Source organism: Herpailurus yagouaroundi, unplaced genomic scaffold (assembly GCF_014898765.1).
Source record: "Herpailurus yagouaroundi ecotype Mexico unplaced genomic scaffold, PumYag 141, whole genome shotgun sequence".
In the NCBI taxonomy this organism is placed as follows: Eukaryota; Metazoa; Chordata; class Mammalia; order Carnivora; family Felidae; genus Herpailurus; species Herpailurus yagouaroundi.
Genome location: NW_024412396.1, coordinates 37,118,154 through 37,144,395, shown reverse-complemented (window position 1 = coordinate 37,144,395; position 26,242 = coordinate 37,118,154). Strand labels below are relative to the sequence as shown.

Below are 26,242 nucleotides of genomic sequence, written 5' to 3'. Positions count from 1 at the left end.
ACATGTCAAACCTATTCCTACCTTTGGGCCTCTGCCTTAGCTGATCCCTCTGCTGGCTGGGTGCTTATCACTCAGGTCTCGGCAAAAACGTCACCCTCACCCTGTGAGTCTTTCTCTGTCCATTCTAGGTAAAGCAGTCATCCTGTCACACTCCATCACATCACCCTGTTTTAGTTCTCCAGGGAGCACCTAACAACCATTTGTTATTTTCATAATGACCTGTTTGCCTGTTTATTATCTACCTCTCCATGCTAGGACGGAAGCTCTGTGGGAGCCAAGACGCCGGGTGTTGTGTTCTCTGCCCTATCTCCTAGATGGAGCTGGGTACATAGCAGGCGCTCAGTGAAGATCTATGAATGGTTAAATGGCTTTTCTGCTGCCCCCACCACACACTGCGGTGATGCCGGGGAACAATCTTGGATTCAAGTCCTCAGACCTAGATTCTAACTTCACTTCTAACCAGCTAGGGGGCTGCAATCTAGACAACCTTCACTCAGCTCAATTTCTACCATCATCAGGTCCCTTCCCAACATGTCAGTGAGGTGAGCTGAAACTCAAAGAAAATCTTATTGGGTCAGAGGGACTCAGACCATATGAGACCAGGGTTCACAAGACCAGAGCAGCAGACCAACATCACTGATTTCATCGTTTTGTCTTGGACCAACACAGCGATTCACCATAATGCTCATCACAGCTCAAAAAGAAGGCAAATGTTTTAAGTATACAGATATATCCTAGCTCTTTTCATAGGGGAAAAGTTGGTATTAACAAAAGATACAAGCAAAGTCACTCAAACTGTCCTAGTTTTTTTTTTTTTTGTTTTTTTTTTTAACTTTTCATCCACGGCAAACCTCAAAGAAACCCCTTCAAAAATAGAGGCTTTTGAAAATACCTAAATAACACAACCAAATAAGTCTTAAAATGGGTCATCATCTAGTATATTTTACCAGGAGCCAAAAGTAAGTGAGAATACATTTTTAAGCACATAGCTTTCTCTAAAATGTATAGCTCTTCTTTTCAACTAGTTAATTGTCTGCTATAATCAGTTCAAGTGAAAAATGTCCTCAAATATAGGGGGAAAGTTTAGAACCATGCCCTGGGAATTAGAAATTAATAAAAGCCTTATTTTTTATATCTTCCAATGGGGGGTTCTAAATTCAAAACCCCATCAGGCTTTGGGGACCAGTAATCTGGTGACACTGATCCCAGCACATTGTCAATATGCACATATATGCATTCTTCTAGAAACAGGATCCATAGCTTTCATCATCACTAAAAGGGTCAAGGACTCAAAACCAGTTTCAGAAGCACTGCTTCTGCTGAGAATTTGTTCTCAACTCTTCCGTACTATGATAGAACAACAGCAAAATATAATAAAGCACTTAAGAGATCCACACCTGACAAATTAATAAATATATTCTGTTTGAGGAATTATGCTAATATATTTATGACCTTTGTGCACTCTTCCAAAAATAATTTCAGAGCTTAGAACAAATCTGAGTAGCAGCAGCACGGTCTCCAGAAGAAATTTCAGAAGGAAGCAAAACTTTCATTGTCCAATGGAACCATATCTAGAACCACATAACTCTGATGCTGGAAGAGGCCACAAGAAGGGGGCCCATGACATCACAGACAAGGATACCAAAGCCTCATGTGAGGACAAGGTACAACATCATATTTAAGTGCTATTAGAGGGAGATAGAAACAGTGCTATGCAAGTACAAGGGATAAATATGACTTACAAATGAAAATACAGCTTTGGGGTTTGGGTTTAAGCATTTATAGAACAGGGGCTGAGTCTAGAACATGCTCACACTGGCCCCCTATGATTTATTTTATTAATATAATGATAGGCTCTTGTTGTCCATCCTCTGACAAATTTTTTAAATTTTGTTACTTATTTTGAGAAAAAGTGCTCATTAGTGGGGAAGGGGCAGAGAGAGAGGGTCCATAGCAGGCTCCATGTTCAGCACAGAGACTGATACTGGGCAGACTCCATGAACCGTGAGATCATGACCCAAGCCAAAACCAAGAGTCAGAAGCTTAAGTAACTGATCCACCCAAGTGCCCGTATCCTCTGGCAAATTTCTTAATTTTCTCTTTCTTTCTTTCTTTCTTTCTTTCTTTCTTTCTTTCTTTCCTTCCTTCCTTCCTTCCTTTCTTTCTTTTCTTTCTTTCTTTCCCCACAAGCACAAACTAAACCTTCTAGGCATTTTCCTCCCTGTAAGATGCAAGGGTAAAGCTTATGTAAAATTGAAGGAATTCTGCAGAAGGCAGCACTTAATAAAAACACTGACCACTCTACTAAGCGGTCTTTCTACAAAAAGCTCTCTGTGCTTTGACAATTGCTGCTGTATTTTACCGAAATACACTAAAAATAATAATCCTGATAAATCACCCTGGATAGTACCATGATTCTCAGCAAAAATTTCCCATCTCATAAAGTTCTTTGACATAGCTTAAACACTACAATAGCCAGTACCCTTGGGCTCATTCCTCCATCTAATTAAAATGTCTGTTCTACAAGTGATTTATAGTATTTGTCATCACCTAAGGTGAATATATAGACTGGTGGCTACAGACATGTTGTGACTACAAAACATTAATTACCATGCCCGTGAGAATGGCTTCCAGCAAAAGCTCAAACAGTGGGATTCTCAGTCTCTCTCTGAAAACAAGTAACAGGGACATAACTTACAACCACCCTATAGGACAAGGAGCCCGTTAGTGTAAATCAAGAAAGATAACTGCATGCCTTGAAATGAGGACCCACTGTAATTCCTTAAGGCTGATTCTAAACCAGGGAAATAACACCAACATCACTAACAATGCTAAAAGTCATTTAGACATGTGCTACATCCTCTTCAAGCCTGAGCAATTTAGATTTGGACCAATTCAATTCTTAGGAGTTACTAACTTTAATAAAGTTAGTATCACAGTTTTTGACTGCTTAACACCCAAACGAGAAACACAGAGGAGGCAGAGGCTTTACGGATGGAAGGGTCCTTCGAGACATTTTAGTATAACCTCTGTATGATCTAAACCAGGGAACTGAGACCCTGGTACACACAGGCTTGCCTAAGGTCACAGCTGACAGATGACAAAGCCACACCCTGAACCCCACTCTCCTGACTCCCGGTACAGCCCCGCACTTATACATTGCTGGGAGATGTGGAATGAAATACAAAGAGGGATTTTTTTTTTTTTAACTGGGAAGTTAATATAACACTGATTTCCAGTTAAAGTTAACTCCTAATATTTTTAGATTTAAATATTTATATTTACTAATAAGCCAAGTTCCTCTAAAATTTTAGGACACAAACATATAGATGTCAATAACTATCTAAATAAATATAAATCTAACTTAATGTATTCATAACTAAATTAATACACATCTAAATAAATCTAAGTAAATATATCTACATATTTACATTACAAGTATGAGCATGTGTGGGTCACACATCACGTGAACTAGGGCAACAGTAATGTTTTGGCTAGAGCTTTGGTTCCCACATTCTGAAAACAAAGGCTTGAGCTACAGTAGTTGTCAAAAACTCAAAAGCCTCCAGACCCAAGCAGGTGATGAGTGAAGAGGGCCAGTTTTTCAGGGAGTGGTGGGGTCTGGCAAGCTGGAGGACCACAAAACTAAATAAAGATCTTCAGACTCAACATTAAAAACACCCCTGCTAAATGAATTCATCGGCAGGCTTTTTGTTGTTGTCCTGAACCAGATAATCCTCCTGCTTCAACATCTATGATTCTTTTACTATCTGCACAAAGCTTAAGGTATTTACTGGTTCACATAAGGTGTCACTGTTGTCTGCCTTTGAGAGTCCAGGTTCTTTCAGGTCAGGCCATCTGTTCACAGGCATGGCAACTTTGTCACTTTCCAAAGATGGAAACACTTCTAATGGGTCGAGAACATTTACCTTTCAAAAGGGCACCTGTGATGTCTCTCTGGCAGAGCACTGTCAGGTCAAAAGTTCCTTTTCTTTTGAGGAATGATATTTCACAGTCATTTCATTGAAGTAGGCCTGTGGCTATCTGTGCTGGGGCTTTAAAATCAGCTGTTTTCCCTCCAGAAAAATGGCTCTCGTGATTACCTCAAACCACGTGTCCACAGTAACTTAGTACTTCCTTTCTGAAATTTCCTGCTTGCTGGTTTTCTCCTCCAATGTCTCTCCCCCTTAAAACTCCAGGGCCTACGAAGGAAGGGGCCATGTCTGTCTTGTCCACTTCCCTTTCAGGGTAGGGCACAGTGCCCAGAACATAGGACAAGCCCAATGGTGGATGAAGACTCACCTACGGCTTGGCATTTCATACAGACACATGTAATATAATAGTCTGTTAGAGTACTACTCTACTCCCCAGGAGCAGGGGAGATAAATCCTAGTTAATCACCCATACTATTACACCCTGAACTCCTTCTGACCAATATCACACACTTCCACGAGAGCCCAATCCATCCTCACAGCCATTCTTTCGGGATGGAGGGGAGGATGGGCAATGGAGATCCCAGGATGCTGAGGGAACACTAAGGAGGAGAACCCAGACTTGGCATGTCAGGAAAAGTTTTCTGGGTGAGTGATATCTACAGTGAGACCTGAGGCATAGGTGGGAATTAACAGGCAGCCTTGAGGATGAAAGAATTGACTGGAGCAGAGTGTGGGTTGCGCAGAGGTGAGCAATGAGGTGCAAGAGGAAACCAGGGGCTGGATCATGGAGAACAATCTATACATCTTAAAGATGTGTGCTTTATCCAAGAGCACGGGCAACCACTGAAGATATTAAGTAAAGGAATGACTACCAGCTTGGCAATGGAGAAAACTCATTTTGGATACAGCAATATTAAGAGTGGAAAAGAGTGGTCAAGGCACTGAGTTTTCACTCAGGCCTCAATTTTCTCATATTCTAATAAAAGAGAGCTAAGCAGTTAACATAAAAGGAGAACCCGATCTAGCCAATTGTTTCAAAAAATAGAAAAGAGACTGCAGAAAATCCAAGGCACCTCTCTAAGTAAATGCTACCCATCTCATAAAAATATACTGCACTTTTACTATCATGACGAATCATCAATCTGAACACCTGCTAGATACCAAAAGAGTTACGTAAGATGAAATGATTCATACTCTGCCCACCAACCTCATTAACTCTCCAAGGTTGAAGGCTTATTTCTTGCTTCGGCCCCAAATTTAACATGTTGGGCTCGCAAATTACCAGTGAAAGAAATAACAACCTATTAACAGACTTAAAAGTCACAGTTTTTTAAATTTATGCAAAAGCAAGGAATTTTTCACATGGAGTTTTGAATCTATTAACCATATTCAAAGGGCATAAAAGGGGCAGCCCAATATTTCAAGTATATATTGATACATCATCAATTGATTTTTAAAAAGGGACACGGTAATAATTGTAAAAATTGGTCACTGCCCAATTTTATTTCTTTTTGAAAGATGAACCAACTGTTTTTAGATGTTCCCAAAGTACTTATACTCGACTTGCTCCAAAATCACATTTAAGCAATTTATTCTTTTGAGAAATGTTTAGTGCCTACTCTACGGAACATGGCTCCAGATGCTTGGGTTAGAACAGAGAAATTCCTGCTCTCACGGTGTTTATACTTTAAAGGAGGAAGGTGTAATAAGGAATTTAATAAAACGATCTCAGAGAGTGATGAGTGCGATGAAGGATGAAAAGATAATAATGTGGTTATGAAAATGCTCTCTGTGGGGGGTGGGGGGGACTTCTGAGCTACAACCTGTGTGATGAGAAGCAGCCAGCTTCACTGCAGCAAAATTCTTACAAAGAAACTGAAGACACGATATACCCAATACAATTCGTGTACACTGGGACAAAGCTCCCTAGAGAAGCTAAAATATGTTTTTCCCATCACCACTGTGAGTTAATGTTGGACACTCCTGGCCATCTGGCTCAGAAAGAAATAACTGTTAGAATAAATAGTTGCCCTGCAAAGTACAAAAGAGAGCGAACCGCTAGGCAATGAATCTGGAAGAATTTACGTGCTATCAATTCATATACCTGGATCCAGAAATCAGGGGAAAAGGTAAGCACTAATTGTCCAGTGGTAACCTAGCTGCTTCGCCTGACAGGACTACCAAAAGGTATCTCACTGAGAGAAGTTCAGAGAAAAGCAGCCTTCCAGTGCTGCAGGGAACATAATGTCTTCAGGAGGGGTGAAGGAGGAAAACAGCCTGAGATCCCGCCAAGCAGGTCCTTCCTTCCTGAGGGGATGCCAAGGTCTTTCCATGACGCAGCCTCCAGCTCCTCCTGCCTCCCCCCATTTCCCCATGTTCTGAAATAAGTATTAGCTGCTGGTACCCATTTGGACAGTCAGCAAATGAAGAGAAAATACACGAAAGACGGAAATAAAGTTTTAATGTAGACAAACTTTCAGTTTTCAGAAATCCAAGAAATGGTGCAAAACCAGCCAGTTCTAGAAGAACCAGAAAAGGAAACGGACAGTGAATTAGAAAATGAGACTATGTCCAAAAAATCAGAAACTATATTTAATGAATTTGGTATGCGCTTACTCTGATAAATATTTTCTGCACTGAAGAGGCAATGTAGTTTTCAAGAGTCAGCCTTGGCTCAAACCTCATTCGGTCACTTATTTAACATCTTTGGTAAAATCCTCATTGTTTTTTTCCCCTACAGCTTTATTGAAGTATAACTGTCATACAATAATATGTACATCCTTGAAAGTGAACCATTTGATGAGCTTGGACACAAGCAGATATAACTATGAAACCATCACCACAATCAAAATAATAAATACATTCATCTCCCTCAAAATTTTCCTTGTGTGTTTGTAGCCCATTCCTCCCATACCTCCCTCCCCCATTCCCAAGCAACCACTGATCTGCCTCCTATCACTACAAACTGGTTTTCATTTTCTAGAATTCTGCATAAATGAAATATCATACAGTATATACCCCTTTTTGTCTGGAATCTTTCACTCAATGTAAATTATGTTGAGATTCATTCATATTGTTGCCTATATGAATAGTTCATCACTTTTTATTACTTACTAGTATTCCATTGTATGGGTACACAATTCATTAGTCACTCACCTGTTCAACAGACACATGAAAAGATGCTCAACATCACTAATCATGAGAGAAATCTAAATCAAAACCACAATGAGATATGTCACACTAGTCAGAATGTCTATTATCAAAAAGACAAGAGATAACAAGTGTTGACAAGGATGTAGAGAAAAGGAAACCCTCATACACTGGTGATGGCAATATAAATTGCTGCAGCTACTCTGGAAAACCGTATGGTGGTTCCTTAAAGAATGAAAACTAGAAATTGCGTATAATCCAGTAATTCTACTACTATTTACCCCCAAAAAATGAAAACACAAAAAATTACAGGCATCACCATATTCACTGCAGTATTATACACAATAGCCAAGATATGGAAGCAACCTAAGCATCCATTGGTAGAGAAGATGTGGTGTGTATACACAAACACACACACACACGCACACGATATTGCTCAGCCATAAAGAATGAAATCTTGCCATTCACAATAACATGGATGGACCTAGAGGATATTATGCTAAGTGAAATAAGTCAAAGAAAGATAAATGCCAGATGATTTCACTTGTATGTGCAATCTAATGACAAAACAACAAGCAAACAAAACATTATTAAATATAGAGAACTGGTGGTTACCAGAGGGAAAGGGCTGCAGGGATGGGCAAAATAGGTGAAGGGGATTTAGGGGTGCAAACTTCCAGTTACAAAATAAGTAAGTTATGGGGATGAAAAGTACAGCATAAGGAATATAATAACACTGTAATAACACCGTGTGGTGATAGATGATAGCTACACTTACCATGGCGAGCGCTGCATTATGTACAGAATTGTCAAATCACTATGTTCGACACCTGAAACTTACATAACATTGTATGTCGACTATACTTCAGTAAAAGAATGTTTTTAATTCAACTGTTGACATTTGAATAGTTTCCAGTTTTATTACAAAATTAAGCAGCTATGAACATGCACGTATAAGTCTTTGCATAAATGGTTTCATTTCTCTTGGTAAATACTTACGATTAGCTAGGCCATATGGTAGGCATATGTTTAACACTTTAAGAAACTGCCAAACTGGTTTCCATTGTGACTAAACCATTTTATATTCCTCACAGCCATGTAGGGGAGTTCTAGCTGCTCCACTTCCTCATTAACACTTGGTACAGTCGGTCTTCTTGCTTGAGCCTTTCAAATGGGTTTTGGTTTTAATTTTGACTAATGACTAATGACTTTGAGTATCTTCTAATGTGCTATTTTCCATGAAGGTGCCTATACAAATCTTTGCCCCATTTTTAAATCAGCTATTTTTCTCATTGAGTTATAGGAGTTCTTTTATATGTTCACGTTACAAGTCCTTCTTCTGATTTAATGTTGAAAATAGTTCCTATCTGTGGCTTGTTTTTTCACTTTCTTAAGTCTTTTGAAAGGCAATAATTCTTCATTTTCATAAAGTCTGATTTAATTTTTTAATAGTTGGTGCTTTTTGTGCCCTATCTTCAAAATATTTGCTGAACCCAATGTCACTACGATTTTCTTCTGTGTTCTTATAGAAGTTTTACAGTTAAACTCCTATGTTGAGGTCTATGATCCATTTGGGGTTAATTTTTGTGTGTGGTGTCAGGTAAAGATTAACGCTCATATTTCTCCATTTTGCTATTCAATTGTTCAAGTACCACTTCTGAAAAGATTATTTCCCCAGTAAGTAGTCTTGACATCTCTGTCAAAAAAAAAAAAATCAACCAAATATATATGTATGGATCTATTTCTAGACTTTCTTCCATCCCACAGACCTGTTGGACTCTCTTCATTCCAATAACACATTATCTTGATTATGGTAGCATTTACAGTAAGTCTGCAAATCAGTTGGTGTAAGTCCTCCAACTTGTTCTTTTTCAAAATTATTCTTAGGTGAGTCTAGGTCTTTTGCACATCCATATAAATTTTAAAATTGGTCTGTCAACTTCTACAACAAAGCTTGCTGAGATTTTGACTAGGATTGCAATAAATCTATTGAACAGTTTGGGAAGATTTAGGGTCTTAACAATAGTGAATCTTCCTACTTATAAACACAGTACCCCTTCTCCACTAATTTAGATCTTTATTTCAGCAATATTTTGTCATTTTCAGTTTTGCATATCCTTTATCACATTTACCCAATTTTATTTATCTCTGATGCTCTTAAAAATTGTATTTTTTCTATTTCAGTTTTCAGTTGCCCACTAATCGTATATAGAAGTACAACTGACTTTTGTGTATTGGTTTAGATCCTGCCACCCAGCTATACTCACTTGTTAGATCTAGTAGCCCTTTTATAGAGATCTTAGAATTTTCTACAAATAGTCATCCAGAGGTAAAACACATGGCCAATCTGTGATGCTTGTGCAGAACTGTTTAAGAATACCTCTTAAAAGAGGTTTTTAAGAATTATTTGAAAGATTCATTCACCACCGTGTGATTTCAGTGAGTGGAGCTTATATTTACTCAGTAATGCTGTCTGCAAATAAAGACAGTTTTACTTCTTCCTTTGTGATCTTTATGTATTTTATTTTTTAAAATTGCCTAATGCACTGAATGGGACCTCCAACATGCTGTTGAACAGAAATAAGAATAGTCATCTTTGCCATTTCTGATCTTAGGGGAATATTATTCCTTCTTTCACCATTAAGATGTTACCTATAGGTTTTTCACAGATGTCCTTCAGCAGGCTGAGTAAGTTCCATTCTATTACTAATTTGTTGAGAGTTTTTATCATAAATGGATGCTTAATTTTGTCAAATACTTTTTCTATATTTATTAAAATGATCACACCAATTTCCTCTTCTATTCTGTTAATATGAAGAATTGCACTGATTTTTAAATTGCAGTCCTGATTATAAACCTCATTTGGTCATGATGTACTACCCATTTGCTATATTGTTGGATTTGATTTGCTAAAACTTAAGAATTTTTATATCTATGTTCACGAGGGGTGTTGGTCTATACTTGTATTTTCTTATAATGTTTTCATCAGGTTTTGGTACAAGGGTCATGAAATGAGTTGGGATGTGTTTCCTTCTCTATTTTTTTTTTTAATGGTTATTTATTGTGAGAGAAAAAGAGAGCATGTGTGCATGGGTGAGGGGCAGAGAGAGAGGTAGAGAGAAGCCCAAGCAGACTCCACGCTATCAGCACAGAGCCCCACACGGGGCTTGATCCCACGAGCCGTGAGATCACAACTGGAGCCAAAATCAAGAGTCACGCACTTAACCGACTGAGCCCCCCAGGTGCCCCTCCCTCTCTATTTTCTGAAATAGGATATGTAGAGTTGGCACTACTTCTTTCCTAAATATATAACAGAATTTACCAGTAAATCCATTTTAAGAACTTGAGTCTGCATTGTGGAAGGTTTTTAACAACAAATTCAATGACTTTAATAAACATAAAAATATTCAAGTTATTTGAATGAGCACAGGTAGTCTGTGTCCTTCAAGAAATTTATTTCATCTAAATTATGGAATTATTAACATAAAATTATTCATAATATTATTTTTTTTAACATCTGTAGGATCTATAGTGATGTTCTCTCTTTCCTAACATTGGTAATTTTGTCTTTTTTCTTGATCATTCTGGCTTGAGGTTTATTAATTTTATTGTTCCCCCCCTCCCCAAAGAACCAGCTCTTTGTTTCACTGATTTTTCTCTATTGTTTCTTTTTTCTACTTCACTGACTTCTATCTTTACCATTCCCTTCATTCTGCTTACTTTTGGTTCAACTTGCTCTCTTTTTTAGTTTCAGGTGGAAACTTAGGTCTTTGAGATCTTTTCTAATTTAACTGTTTAATGCTGTGAATTTCTGTTTAAGAACTTCTTTAACTGTATCCCACCCACCTCCTTGGGTTTTTATGTAGATTAAGTGAAATAATCTTTCATTTAATTAGAAATGAAATATTTGATTGCCTAATCCATGTCAGGTCAGGCACTGTGCTTGGTACTAGGAATACACCACATTAAAATAAATCTCATCCCTTCTTTCATCAAGCTTAGAAGGTAGTATTGACAAAATTGGTCCAAAAATAAATCTTGTTGATTTTCTTGATACTGAGAAAGTACATTAAGCAAGAATGCATAACTTTTTTGTTTTATTCTAATGATAAACATATTTTCTATTTTTGGGTCTCTACTCATGAACTAGCAAAAATTAAGTCACTAGGTTTCCTTTTTTTAAAGTTCAGATATTTGTAATCCAATTGCACCACATGAATTTATTGTAGAGTAAAACCAAATAATCTACTTGTAAATGTCTGAATAAACTACACATTTCAATTTAATATACTAAAGATAAATAAGTATTTCTGTAATTTTAAACCTAAAAACCACCTTTAGATCTATAAAGGATCATTCAAAAAACAAGCGTCAATACATTCCCAGTATTTTCCTAACAAGATTCTTCTTAAAATGTAAGGAAACACTCTTCCCATTCTATCTATCCTATCCTCAGTTTCAAAATACCCAGAACTTTTTACAAAAATCCTCTGCCCCCCCCCCCCCATTGAATATAAATGTATGACAAATCCCTGGTTTCAAGGTCTTTTAAATCCTGACAGATCCAACCAAACATTCATGTTTTCAAAAACACCACCAGTGTGTTAAAAATCACAATATAATTAATTCAGACAATTATAGATATAGATATTTAATTTACATTTAAATCTTTGTTCATCCAGTGGGGCCATAAGCAGTTCTGTACATCTCTACCGTGTCAGGTAACCTGGCTTGTCTTACCATATGCTTCTTTCAGTCCTAATCTGTTGGTCTTCATTTCAGCCACAGGTTCTCAAACTTAACTGCCCATTGGAATCACCTGGGAGTCTGAAAGTACTGACCCTGGGGTCCCACAGCCAGAGATTATCTTAGAGTATTTAAAAGTGGGGATTTTCAATAGTTCCCCATGTGAGTCAATGTGCAGACCAGGGATAAGAAGGACTAGTCTAGGTTCTCTAGCGGAGGCCATGCTTCTAACAGCCATTGGCCAGTCTACACCACCGTACTTAGAACCCAGTTCCTCTAGAGCTTTCCCAACCTAACTCCTATCAAACACTAATTCAGTAATTCCATTTGGATTCCTAGGCTCACCTGGGTCTGTCCAGAAATTCAAAGGATAAAATGCAAGTCTCTAACTTTATTTTAGCCATTCCTCTCCAATCCACTTCTAAATTTCATAAAATAAGTTCAGCGAAGAGAAATTAACCCCATATAATGATATGGTTAAAAAGTCATTATGTTTTCTCCTATTTAAGAGATAGTTCTACAAGCCATCTGTAATTTTACAGAATATATGGTAAAACTACCAATTCCTCAAAGCATAAATAAATATTAAAATGAGTCTTCATTTTTACCCATCTGATCTTATCATGTGTTAATTTCGAACAGGTTTTCAATCCTGATTCACATTCTGGGCTCAAAACTGGCATCCTCCAGAAGAACTTAAACCATTAGACTTCTGAGAGTCTTCAAACGGCTTACTCTATTTTGCCAAGCCAGACCACTTCAATATAATTATCACTTCATCATGTAAAAGTGGGAAGAACACCTGTATCACAAAGACAGTATGAGGAATAAGACGCAAAAGCTAACAGAAATTTAATCATTTGCAGCAGAAATTCTGCCTCATGGGAACCATGTGAAAAGAAGTGGCAGGCAGGAAGTTGTGGATAATTACTGGTCAATACACAGAAACACCAGCAGGTCAGGCAGGGAGAACTGGGGGTGGTCCACAAACTGCTAAGGAGTTCCCAAAGCTCCCAGACGGCTAGGAGCAGAAACGGCGCACTATAAGACCCGCACCGCTCAGGCTGCTGAAGTTACTTGCGAACACATGTAAACCTCCTCTCCTTGGAAAACTGCTAAACAATAAAGCTGTGCCAACGTGCAGACCCAGGAACTCTGATCCCTGCCAGTGTAGGTAATGTACCCATGGGATGTAATGGATCTGCATGCCGAAACACGTGTGCACGTCTGAGCAGCTGAACGAACACGTATCCATAAACATTATGAATAATACTTGGGAGAATGTATGGCTTTCTCTCAGAAGCCCTTTAAGTACTTTGCCCAAATCAAGTCACTTTCATATCACATCTTCTCGCCTTTCCTTAGTATTACCCATGTGCGGAGAGTTGGGGCGCCCTACCCAAAGTCTGAGCATGGGGGGAGGGGGCAGGAGGGGGGCTGACTGCCTCCACCCTAACTTCCCGTTAGCCCAAGCTGCCATCCCCAAAGGGGACCGTGTCCAGCCTGGCTTCCTGGAGACACGCATGAGCCCTCACACACCCACCGCGGTCGCGTCACCAGTGCCGCGGCCACCTGGGCGAGGACCAAATCTGAAGGGAATTCCCTCCGCCGCGGAGTTCGGCAACAGGCTGGGAAAGCGGGACCCGGGCGAGTTTTGAAAAGTGGAGGGGAAAAAGAAGTCAAGTGGACACAACGGGGAGGGATCACAGTCACTCACCCAGCCCTCGAAGGTGTCCGAGGCGCCGGCGGTGCGCAGCAGCTCCTGGAATTGCAGAGTGCAGTTGGCCACGAAGTGGTCATAGCCCAGGGGCGTCTCGTGGAAGACGGCCAGTTCGAGGTGGCCACCGTCCGTGACGTTGGCGCAGAACTCCTCATTGTACGTGGGTTTGTTGGTCTTCTGTTTGGTGCTGGTCTGGCCCACGCGCACCTGGTCTACGCTCACCGTCAGGTAGGGGTCGAGCAGCTGGTAGCCCTTCTTGAAAAGCGAGTGGCGCAGGGACCAGCGGGTGGGCTGCAGCCCCACAGCCTCGCCGATGCGGACCCTCAAGTAACCATTGAACTTCATGTTGCCGGACGTCATGCCCGCGCCGCTGCCCCGGCCCGGGGGGGCCGCGCTGGCTCGCAGCGGGAGAGCCTGGAGCCCCTGCTCAGGCCAGCCCTCCCGGCAGCCGCAGGAGTGGAGGCAGCTCCTGGGAAAAGCAGCGGCCAAGCCCCCCTCGACTGGCCATTCTGCCTCCTCCGCGGGACCTTCCCCTCCCCTCCTTCCCTCGCCCCCTCCCTCGCGAGGTGGAAAGGAGGGGAGCCCGCAGCAGAGCTCTCCGCGAGCCGGGGTAGCCCGATCGTCCCTCTTGAGCGCCAGGCGCTTCCCGGGGGCTCGCACAGGATTCGCCCCTTCTCCAGGGCCGGGAAGCTCCTCTCCCTGGAGAGCCGGAGCGACCCGTCCGGTTAGCTCCAGCCCCAAGCGTCTCTTGCCCCCGCCTCCTCCCGCTTCTCCTCCTGCCCCCGCCTCCGCGGGCTCACGCTCTCCCCCCCTCGGCGAGCTTCAAACCAGGAAGCAGCTGCCGCCGCATCCCCGGCAGGAGTCTCGCGCCGCCAGGCTCCAAGTTCACCGAAGCCCTGCGCCGGCTCCCGCGCCTTTCGAACCCCGGGGGCGTGGCGCACAGCAGGCTGGACCCGGCGGTGGGTCGGCGGCCGGGCGCACGCAGCCGGGGAGCTCCCACGCCGGCCCGCTGGTCCCGCTCTGCGCGCGCTCCGTGCCGCGCACGGTCTGGCTGTGCCCTGTGGGCTAGATGCTCCCCCAGGTTCAGGCGAAAAAGGGAAGGGCTCGAGGCCTAGCGCCCGCCAACACCTGAGGCCCGGGGGTCAAGTCCAGGGAATGCTGGAAGGCGGGGAGGAGGTGCAGGAACAGGGAACCTGCGCTCCAGGAGTCGCCGGCACCTCCTTACCACCCGAGGAGCTGGGCCGGCGAGCCTTCCTGGCCGTCTGGGAGAGGCCCTGGGCAGAGGCGGGCGCACGGTGGGGAGGTTCCTTTTCCTGATCTTTTCCTGGGATGGCTCATCCCGGGTTCAGCTCGGGCCCATCCTGTTTGTGCGCCTTTCCTGCAGAGAGTAATTACACGGTTGTTTTTTTGTTGTTGTTGTTAATAGGGCGGCGGTAAAGATGGAAATCCTGTCCGCCTCCTTCCTTGGAGAGGTGTGCCTTGTTGCACAAGAGCAGGAAAGGTCGGTTCTGAAGACAGACATGAGATGTGCGATTTCTCTTTCTCTCCGGGTGGTTCCCGGTCTGCCCGGCAGAGCGAAGGCAGAAGATGTTCACACCCGAACACTGCCCCTGGCACGTGTGCGCCAAAGAAACCGCCTCTCGGAGGAACATTCCAGTTTGTTGCTGTGTTGGAGTGGGCAGCCTTTTGTTCCTTCCCACCCGTGGCTCCAGTAATTTTTGGGGCCTTGGGAGAACCTTTCCGTCCGCTCTGCCCCACCGCAAAGCTTGCTCCTGAGGGCCAGCCACAACCAGTTTGTCTTGCATAAAGCCTAGGCGATGTTTAAGAAAATTACATTCCGTCTGGCTGTTCTGAGCCAGTCGGTCTGAAGAGCCAGTCGGTCTTCCTAGCCCCCTCCACTGAAAGCCCTGTTTGGGGCTCCCTAAGTAGGTTCTCCACAATTTCACACGTGTGAAAGAAGGCACACTACACTATGAAAACAAGTAAGAACGATGGGCTGTCCGGAGTGGGGCGGGTTGTGGGGGTGGGGGGGTGGGAGGACCTGTCTTAGAAACATCAAAACTTCAAGAGAACAGGGCAGGGATTCAGCACATCATCCTAATGACACTTTGCTTTAGGTAAGGCTTATAAAACAAGCTTCCAAACATCCCGGGAGCTCCCATCTGGCCCAAGTGCTCAGGGGAAGAGGTCAAGGGGACCATTTGAGCCAACTCTGTCACCCTGTCCTACAGAGAGCGGGACTCTAGCTCTAAGAACCACTGAAAGAGGGGTGCCTGGGTGGCTCAGTCGGTTGAGCATGGGACTCTTGATTTCCACTCAGGTCGTGATCTCAGGGTGGGGGAGATGGGACCCAAGCACCCCACCTCCACCCCAGGTGGGGCTCTGCACTGACATCCTGGAGCCTGCTTGGGATTCTCTCCTTCCCTCTCTCTGTGCCCCTCCCCTGCTCGCTCCTGCTGTCTCTCAAAATAAATAAATAAACTTTAAAAAAAAAAAAAAGAACCACTGAAAGATTTGCTGCTGTTGGGTTTTGGCACTAAAAAAAGACAGTCCCCAAATAGTGGGCAGCTGCACATCTACCCTGGGGTTGGGATGTGAGGGACACTAGATGCTCCATCTTTGCCCCATCAGCACCAGGCACGGGGGGAGGGGCAGGGGTGACAGGGATGACAGCCCTGGTGCCTGCTCTCCTGGGACTTATAGTCCCATGGCCTGGAGAAACATGAAATAGATCACACATGCAGGTGTGCAGTGAAGGAAGCGTGTCAGGTGCAATAGGACAATGGAACCTGGAGGGGGGTGGTCAGGAAAGGGTCCCCTGAAGAAGTACATAGCAGAAGCATCAGTTTGTTCAGGGTGCCCAAGAAAAAGGAAAGCTTGGCCTCCTTCAGGAACAGGGAGGGCTCTGTGTGGCTGAAGCCAAAAAAAAAGGTGAGGGGAAAGTGACTGAAATTCACCTGAAAAGGTAGGTCAGGGTCCAAGATGGACCAGATTGGTAAATCCTGGGAAAGTCTTTGGACATGGTCTGTAGGCAGCTGGAAGACTCTTTATAAGAGTCTTTTAAGGTTTTTAAGCAGGGCCAGGGACAGGATGAGATTTGTATTTTAATATCGCTTGGGGGTCAGGGGGCACCTGGGTGGCTCAGTCAGGAGAGCATGGGACTCTTAGTCATGAGTTCAAGCCCTGCTTGGGTGTAACAATTGCTTAAACAAACAAACAAACAAACTTAAAAAAAAAATCTTTCTAGGGCTGTGTGAAGAGTGGCTTGGAAGGAGCAAGCATGGGTGTGGGGAGACCAGTTAGGAAGCTGATGCCCAAGTCCAGAGGAGAGAAGATGGTGACTGGGACTTGAGTGGTGGTGACGGAGGTGGAGATGGATGTGAGGGGTGTTTGAGAGGTGAAATGGCCATGCCTTGGTGACCTACCGAAGGGAGGGAATGAGGAAGAGGAAGGTGTCCGTACAGACCGGGGAGCCATTGGTGATTAGGAAACACCAGAGAAAGAGCACATTTGTGGAGAGAGACAGTTCAATTTGAAACATGCCAGGTTTGATACATCCCGATACATTTGAGTTGAAATCGGAAGTGGGCACTCAGCTGCGTGCTTGTGAAGCTCAGAGATGCAGTCTGAGCTAAAGACCTAAAGTGAGCAGCCCTTGGTATGTAGATCTGCAATCAAAGCCAGAATTGTGGGGGCGCCTGGGTGGCTTGGTTGGTTAAGCGTCCGACTTCAGCTCAGGTCATGATCTCAGGGTCCGTGAGTTCAAGCCCCGTCTCGGGCTCTGTGCTGACAGCTCAGAGCCTGGAGCCTGTTTCAGATTCTGTGTCTCCCTCTCTCTCTGCTCCTCCCCTGTTCATGCTCTGTCTCTCTCTGTCTCAAAAATAAATAAACGTTAAAAAAAAAATTAAAAAAAATAAAAAAGCCAGAATTGTGGATAACATCTATGGAGAAAAGATGGGAGTAGAGTGTAGTATGAGGAAAGAAAGGGACCTACAATAGAGCCTCCAGAAACTCCAACGTGTATAGATGGAGGAGAGGCAGACAAGGGGGTTCAGAGCGGCAGCAGGGACATAAGAGAAAAACCAGGACGATGTAATATCCAGGTATCGTGAAAAACAATCAAAGGGTTTTCAAGAAAGAATTGGTGGGCTAGGCCGAATGACACCAAGAGATTAAGTAAACAAGGACGAAAAGTGGCCATGTAGAGATGGCAATGGACATCCTCAGTAATCTTTGAGCTGTTTCTGTAGAGGGATCGGGGCTGAAGCTCATTTGGAGTAGCTTGAGGCAAAAAATAAGGAAGTGGAGAGAATGAGCGTAGACACTCTTTCAAAAGGTTTGGCTGGAATGAGGACGAGAGTGAGAGCTGAGGAGGAAGACAGGACCGCTGGGCAGAGGGGTTGTTAGTGGGGGGGCGGGGGGGCAACACAAGAGAGGAGAGAGACTGTGCCTTTCGGAGACTGCAGGACAGAATGCCATCTGAGACACGGGGGAAGAAGTGGGAATTAGTTTAGAAACAAACATCTATGTTTGTGGCTTTCAGCCTGCTGTCCAAAATTGCCTCTCTGCAGTCAGGAGAAATGGCCACCAGGAGCCCCTGCTGCCCAGATTTCCAGCTTCAAGGCCCCAGTGGAAAGAGGATTTTTCTCTATCCACCTCCTTAAATCAATCTGGGGAAGACTCTGAATGTCCCCAGCCTATGTCATGTGTCCTTTGGTGGCTCCTGGGGGAGACACTCCACAGGTAGTACACAGCACACAGTGCAAAGTCCCTGTGGGAAGGGGCTGTCTGCCAGTATAAACCTCACCTGTGTAACAGCTTTTATCCAGAGCTGGTCCTGACTTTCAAGGAAGGTAAGGGACAAGAAGTCCCCTCTCTATTTATGCACACACACACACACACACACACACACACACACACACACACACGACTAGCAGCTTGTAACACAATGTAATAATTTGCATAATTGTACTGACTACTTGAAACTCAGTATTATAGGTCCTGTTACAGACTAGAGGTTTCTTTGGGGTTTTTTCTTTATCGCTATTACAATTTCTTAGTCACACTCTTAACTTTGGACTTCTATACAATTCCTAACACAGTATCTAAATGCTTTTTGGTTAATTGCTTGATTGACTGAATTACTGCCATTTTTCTAATTTCTTAAGGAACACTTCACACAACCTCCATTCCACTTTAAAGTAGAATGAGAGAGGGGCGCCTGAGTGGTTCAGTTGGTTAAGCGTCTGATTTCGGCTCAGGTCATGATCTCACGGTTTGTGGGTTGGAGTCCTGCATCAGGCTCTGTGCTGACAGCTCAGACCCTGGAGCCTGCTTCAGATTCTGTCTCTCTCTCTCTCTCTCTCTCTCTGCCCCTCCCCCACTGTTTTCTCTCTCTCTCTCTCTCTCTCTCTCTCTCTCTCTCAAAAATAAACATTAAAAAAATAATGATAATAATAATAAATAGAATAAGAGGGTGGGTGCCTGGGCGGTTCAGTAGGTTAAGTGTCTGATTCTTGATTTTGGCTCAAGTCATGATCTCGTGGTCATGGTATCAAGCCCCACATGGGGCTACACACTGAGTGTGAAACCTGCTTGGGACTCTCTCTTTCCCTCTGCCTCTCCCCTGCTCATGTATGCATGAGCAGAATTAGAATTAGAGAATTTAGAGATTAAAACAGCTACGTCAAAAACTATCCCATGTTACTCCAAAACGGTACAACCTTTGAAGGGCAGTTTGACAGGACACATCAAAAGCTTCGAAGAAACCTGTTCTTTGCCTACGGAGGTCCAACACTAGTAGAATGACTAAGTCAATTACAGAAAGCAACCTAATGGAATAGTTATTAACATGACACATGATAAACAACATTGAAAAATAGTAAATAACATTTTAAAATGCAGAGTAAGAAGCATAAATGTGCTACGAAGTACATAAAATATGTATACCACAAGGTAAAGAATGCAACACAAATAAATTAAAACAGTTCTTACCTGGTGGACTCACAAACGAATAATAAACATACTTGTCTAAACAGGCTCTGAAGATAGAGTGATTCACATGAAGGATTTGATGCATTGCCAAGCACGTGCTACATTTCAACTGTTACCTTGTCTGTCATACTGTCTTTATTGAGCATCCACCAGCTTGTAACAAGCCACTTGACAAGCATTATTTCATATGATCCTCCTGACAACCATATGAAGTAAGTGCTATTATCTCTATTTTACAGATAAGGAAACTGAGAGCCAGAAAGGTTAAATGAATTGGAACATAGTTCATACATGGTAGACCTGAGATCTGACCCATTTCTTTAAAGGCGTGCCTAAGCCCCATCCCAGAGGGGTTGTAATGAAGAGTAGGATTGAAAACTACCATGGTACCCTGAGAAACAAGGGGGAAGATCGAGATTCTCAGTGGGCAGGAGAAAGTGGTATGCAGGGCAAGACAGCAGTATTGTTCCTTATCCATTTCTAAATATGCAAAGGTACATATAAATAGTGGGGCCACCCACTACTCAAAGGTGTTCTAAAAAGAACAGAAAAAGGTAAGATATTTCACAAAGATGGGACCATTTCTCAGAACGGAAGAAGGACACTAGTCTCCTACTGAAAAGGACACAATATATTAGGCAGAACGAGTTAAAAGAAGGCCTACACCTAACACATCATTGTGAGGTTTCTGAACACCAGGATTAAGGGAAGATCTTCAATGACCTACAGGAAGAAACAGAAGCAACATCAGGAGGTAGAAGCGGTGTGGGATAAGTGAGCCAAAGGCTCCTGATGCCCCAATTAGTGTGTCAATGGATCAGCAGCTTACAATGAAAGAGGAAATAGGGAAAGGAAGTCTGAAGGGGAGAAGTCCTAAAAGGGCAGACAGACTGGATGGGCAGAGCTTCTCACCCTTCCTCAAAAGAAGAGCCTTAAATTATTATTTGCCTCAAAAGCCCACTTAAGTAAGACAGAGTCCAGGGATTGAGGTCAGCACAGACAAGCAAATGTAAAAGAAATACCCTCATAAAAAGCAGTCAAGTTGATAACACTTTCTACTGACAACTGCCTAGACAGAGCCTTGTGATCAAGAGAGATGACTCCAGGGGCGCCTGGGTGGCGCAGTCGGTTAAGCGTCCGACTTCAGCCGGGTCACGATCTCGCGGTCCGTGAGTTCGAGCCCCGCGTCGGGCTCTGGGCTGATGGCTCAGAGCCTGGAGCCTGTTTCCGATTCTGTGTCTCCCTCTCTCTCTGCCCCTCCCCCGTTCATGCTCTGTCTCTCTCTGTCCCAAAAATAAATAAAAAACGTTGAAAAAAAAATTAAAAAAAAAAAAAGAGATGACTCCATAAAATATTTCTGCCATTGCTTTCTAACGGGAAAATTGAATGAAGTTAAATATTGTATGCATGTAAAGAGAACAAACACAAATCTCTCCCATGACTGTTTTCTTTTTTGACATAGCACACCTACGGAAATCTACCCATATTAGAACACAGTAGTAAAACCTTGGTTTGTGAGCATAATTCGTTCCAGAAGCATGCTTGTAATCCAAAGCGCAAGCAAATTTCCCCATAAGAAATAATGGAAATTCAGATGATTCGTTCCACAATCCTAAAATATTCACATAAAAATGATTACAATACTGTAATATAATACAAAATAAAAAATAAAATATAAAATATAAAGAAAAAGAAACAAATTAACCTGCACTAACCTTTGGAAAACTTCGTGGCTGGTGTGAGAGGAAGGTTATTGTGTAGGACGACTTTCACTATCACTAACAGAATCACTGCTATCTATTGGCTCAATGGAATCTTTCTTTTCGTGCAGCTTTAGCAAGGAACATTTCCAATGACCTAGAATGAAGCAAAGCATTCCTAAGCTTACTCGTATGGAAAAGCAAAGGACTGTCCATAGGTGTTTCAAAGTGACAAAAAATATACCAGTGCCAGTTGTGGGCACCTTCCAAGGTTCTGAAAACTCACTGATTTCTGCCAAACACCAGAGCCTGAGACCGAGCATCAAGCATGGAAGAAAATCACCCACCATCCCTCAGCAAGAGAGAGAGAGAAGAATCATTGGCTCAGTTGTGATCATGTGACATCTGGCATCACGTACTACTTGTATTGCAAGACATCACTAGTTTATCAAGTTAAAATTTATTAGAAATGTTTGCTCTTCCTGCAGAATACTGGTGGAACAGGTTTCTTGCAATCCAAGGTTTCATTGTACTTTCATTTAAAATCTTTTACATCACCTAAGTACATTTCTTAGTAGTAGTGTGGAACCCTGGACAACCTTATAGTCATTCTATCAAGAAGCAGGTTCATAAATGTCCTCAGCCTGAATTATAAGTTTGTGGGTTAAAAAAAAAAGACACACCTCATAGACAATGAGATAGTTTATAGAATCTAAGACTAATGACAGTCACCTCAAGCATTTCTTTGTATCCACTTCTGTAGTAACAACCTCAAGTAACATGTCACTAAATAAGGCAAAAGTATCTTTTCAAATGAGTTTAAAATTCCTTAATTCTGAATGCAGAACTTACTAAAACTCTTCACTTTTAATGTTTTTCTTCTTGTTTTAATATTTTTAAAAAGCACCAGTGATAGAAGCAAGTGGGTATGGTTTACAATGGTAATGACTTGCTCTCAAACCCATTCTTAATATAACTAATAGTGTGTTTCATTAACGTTTCTCATTTAGTTCTAGTCCATTCATAAGCCAAGTGGTTATTAACTACAAGTAGTGACTGAGTTATTAGATTTTATGGTTTGTGTAAGAAACCTGTGAAAGGAAAATGCTAATCTCGCTCTAATAGCATCTTTCTCTTACCCTTCACTGGGTTTTCTCCATGCTGTCGATGGCATCCTCTGGTTCCTCAGTGACCATCTAATCAGTAAATCCATTCTGGTCACTGGGCTTCATACGCAGATTTTCCTAAGTCTTCTGGAATTGACTTTAGGTCATTTGTAAAACCCTCTACACATTCTTTCAGCCTAGGAATTGCATAGTTTCCTAGTGATAACATTTAATATACAAAATGGATTTCATCAATTTAAATGATAATAATAGGAAGGTCAATCAGGCCATCTTGGTTATGTTTCTTCAGAGCTGTGCACAGGGTGGGGGGAGGGGCGGGGGAGCCTTTCTTTAAACAGACTATTTTACCAGAATGTGGCCATGACTATTTACTATAGTGGGCATTATAGATTTTCACGACACATTGTTAGTGAAGAAAGCAAGCTATCAAACTGTAACTCAGCAAGATCCTATTTGGTGTATGTTGTGTGGGTGTAAATTTGGAACAAGATACCCTGAAACGTGAATGGTGGTTATCCCTGGTCGTAGATAATAACACAGAGCCTGGCTAGTGTAGAGGTTGGAAATGCTGTTCTGGAGCCAGACTGCCTCCACCTGAATCCTCCCTGCCATCACCGAAATTCGATCTCCTTTCGCTGTGAGACTTTGGGCTCTACCTACATTATTGTGCCTCAGTTTTCCCATCTGTAAAGAGGGTCACTGTGAGTTTTATAGAAGTTATTATTTGTAAGGCACTTGGAACAGCACCTGGCACAAAGCAAGCAACTTTACAAATGTTTATTATTATCGGAGGCTTTTTCTTCTTTTCATTTATTGAAATGAATACATTCATTCATTGTAATTTTTCTGTAATGAAAAGTTTAGCAACTTAATAAAAGATTTTTAGCTAATATTAAAAAACTACACACCAAATCACAGATAAGGTTGACTTCAATCATTTGAAAACTGTAATCATTTCCTGTCATCTTTCTGCCGAAATTTGAACGTTTTCTGGTTCTTGGAAATGAAAAAGCAGTTTGGCCCCTGTTCCTAAGAGTTTATAGTTTATAATAAGGAGGCATAAAAAAAGTCCTTTTGTCCTTGAAATCTTGATGATGAAGTATAAAATCTTCACATCAGCCCCAGTCATCTTTCTCGTACAAGGACAAAAATTTAACTTTCTACATAACTCGTCAAGACATATTCCTACATTAAAATCCTTCAAATTCTTTCCCTTTCTCCCTTTTTAGGACTCTGAATCCAGGCATTTTTTTTTGCACACAGAAAGCTGGGAAATGTTTACTCTGGATACTAGAAGATCAAATCACGTAAACACTTGGTAGTAAATCGAGGTACCATTTATTTTTAATCCCAATTTCATAAAGTCCCACTGTGTGGTCACATAATTTTAACTCTAGAAGCCAACTAGTGTAGCAGGCAATTCAGGCAATCTGGTCATGAGCTCTTGGGTGGAGTCGGAGTCGGAAGACCCCCTATTGGCCCCTTTTGACAAAGTTTAACAAGCCCAGCTAGTTCTTCTGCACTCAGGTTTAAGAATCCTATGCATGAGAGACAATAACACTCAGAGACAGGTCTTCAACTTCCAAAACTATTAGATGAGCCCAGACAAGTCACACAGCATACACAAGTAAATGAGAAACCAACTTTAAAGCACACTGCATAGTCCTACAACGTTACATAAATGTTATCAGTTCTGTCCCACATGGCTGTTCACTCTCCCCTCCCCCTCTACCTCATTCTGGCTGCCTCACACTCTGCCCCTGTAGGGGGCAGCAGGAAGTGAGACACTGGTGCTCAAGATCATGCAGGGGCTCCACCCTGCCCACCCCCCCCCACACACACACAAAGACTCTTCCAATCAGACGCAGATATTTGACACATTCCCTTCAAATAGAATCACTCAAATTGAGATTCTAAAGATGACAGAAAACTTGAAAAAATAACACCAATAGCAAGAAAACAAAAGAGAGATCTGGTTGAGTATAACAAATAGAAAGAGAATAAGCTTATGGGCTCAGTGGGTTTGGAAATACAAAAACCACATATAGGACTCAGATGAAACTTAGGCTTGATATGGGAGAAAGGAAGCCAACAAAGGAATTTTACACATTTCCCTGAGTTACTCATTTTTTCTAAGAGTCTGAACAACTGAAATCAGGAAACACCTGTGCTTGTTAACATTAGTTAGGAAATGACTTTAAAAACTTGGACTCAGTTTAAGATTGCTGATGGCAGGCAGTGATATCATTCCAGAGTCTATCTTTCCATGTAAATGCTAAGTTATTTCTCTTAATTTGGGTCCATTTTTGCAATAGCAATCAGAGATTCGGTGCATTATATTTACGGGGTAATTGTTACAGTTTTTAAGTTTTAAAATCATCTGGCACTTAGCCACATGTTTGTTTTTTCTTCCCATTTATAATTATCCGATGATTGTTATAACCACCCTGAAATATGGCCATCATTACTTTGAAATGAAAATGTATGGAAAGAATGTTTTAAGATTAAAGACAAAAATACAGCACTGTAACAAGAAGATGGGTCAGAAAGTAAAAATAAGAACATAGAAAGAATGGATCCTTTGATCTGGAAGGCATGTTAGACAACTCTAGACCAAAACTTTATTTTACAGTTGAGGAGTCAGAACCAGAAATAGGGCATTTTCCAGATAGTTTATTACAATTCCCTGGGTCTTCAGAATATGGGACCAGAGCTCCCCAGAACAGGTTCTAGTCTCAAGTAAATTACAGACTCAACAGGCCTTATCTCTAATGGATTTATATAAACAGCAGTACCATTTATATTGCTTTGATATGTTTTGTTCAACAATAAAGTAAAACATAAATTATGGTACAGTCAAGGATTTGTATCAGTTTTCTTAGGAATACAATGTCAGGCAAATTTGTTTTTGGCATTTTCCTGTGATATGCCAGTTAAATTATAGCCAGTGAAAAAGTTATTTTGGAGTTTTTAAGAAAATTATAAACATTTTCTATGAGTGAACAACAGAGTTTATATGGATCATTTTATTGTCTTATAATTTTATTGCATCCCACTTTTTAAGATAGAAGGATATTAGGGTATACTTTGTTCTACCCCATTTAAATTTTTTTTTTTAAATTTTAGAGATAGAGTGCAAATGGGGGAGAGGGGCAGAGAGAGAGAGAGAGAGAGACAGAGACTCTTAAGCAGGCTCCACACTGAGTGTGCCCGATGCAGGGCTCAATCCCATGACCCTGGAATCATGACCTGAATGGAAATCAAGAGTTGGATGCTCAACTGACCGAGCCACCAGGTGCCCCTACCCAAATTTTGTTTCAAACTCTTGAAAAATGTCTTTTCAATCTTTGACAAACACTGTAATGAGTAATGCTACTTATTAATCATTGTGATTTAGAAATGTTAATTATAATAATTTAAATGACTTCAACAGACAAGATTATTATGGTTAGAGTAAAATACATATAATCATCAAGAACAGTGCTCTGACACAGAAATGATGCAAGGATCTTTAAATAAAAAAAGAAAAGTGATTTTTTGTTTTAGCACTTTATTAAGAGGTACATAGTGCACCAAAACATACATAGAAGGACGTCCACTTTTGGTAGTATACAGTGACAGGTACTAAACTTGCCCTCCCGCTGAAAACAGTTATAAATATCTAAGGTAATGAATTCCAGGCATTTGACAGTAAACATGCACGATTGTGATCCTTAAGAGGAGAGGAATACAAAGAGAGCCCCATGTCTTCTTCAACTTTCTGCCTAGAGGCACCAACTGGACTAAAAGGAAGTGGAATCCAAGGGAATATGGAAGTCTTGCTGAGCTGAAGAAGTACACATAGAATGGCTGTGGTCCCTGGAATTTTTA

At 41.9% G+C, this 26,242-nt stretch overlaps 1 protein-coding gene across 1 annotated transcript in view; it reads right to left on the bottom strand.

Annotated features, from left to right (window-relative positions):
- The window catches only part of PRKCH (protein kinase C eta), a 234,702-nt gene extending 220,386 nt beyond the window's left edge, over positions 1 to 14,316 (bottom strand). Inside the window, exon 1 of the mRNA XM_040477332.1 lies at positions 13,549 to 14,316. Coding sequence (XP_040333266.1) covers positions 13,549 to 13,911 — 363 coding nt within the window. The 5' untranslated portion in view covers positions 13,912 to 14,316. The remainder of the gene's footprint in view (positions 1 to 13,548) is intronic.
- Positions 14,317 to 26,242: the final 11,926 nt, after the last annotated feature.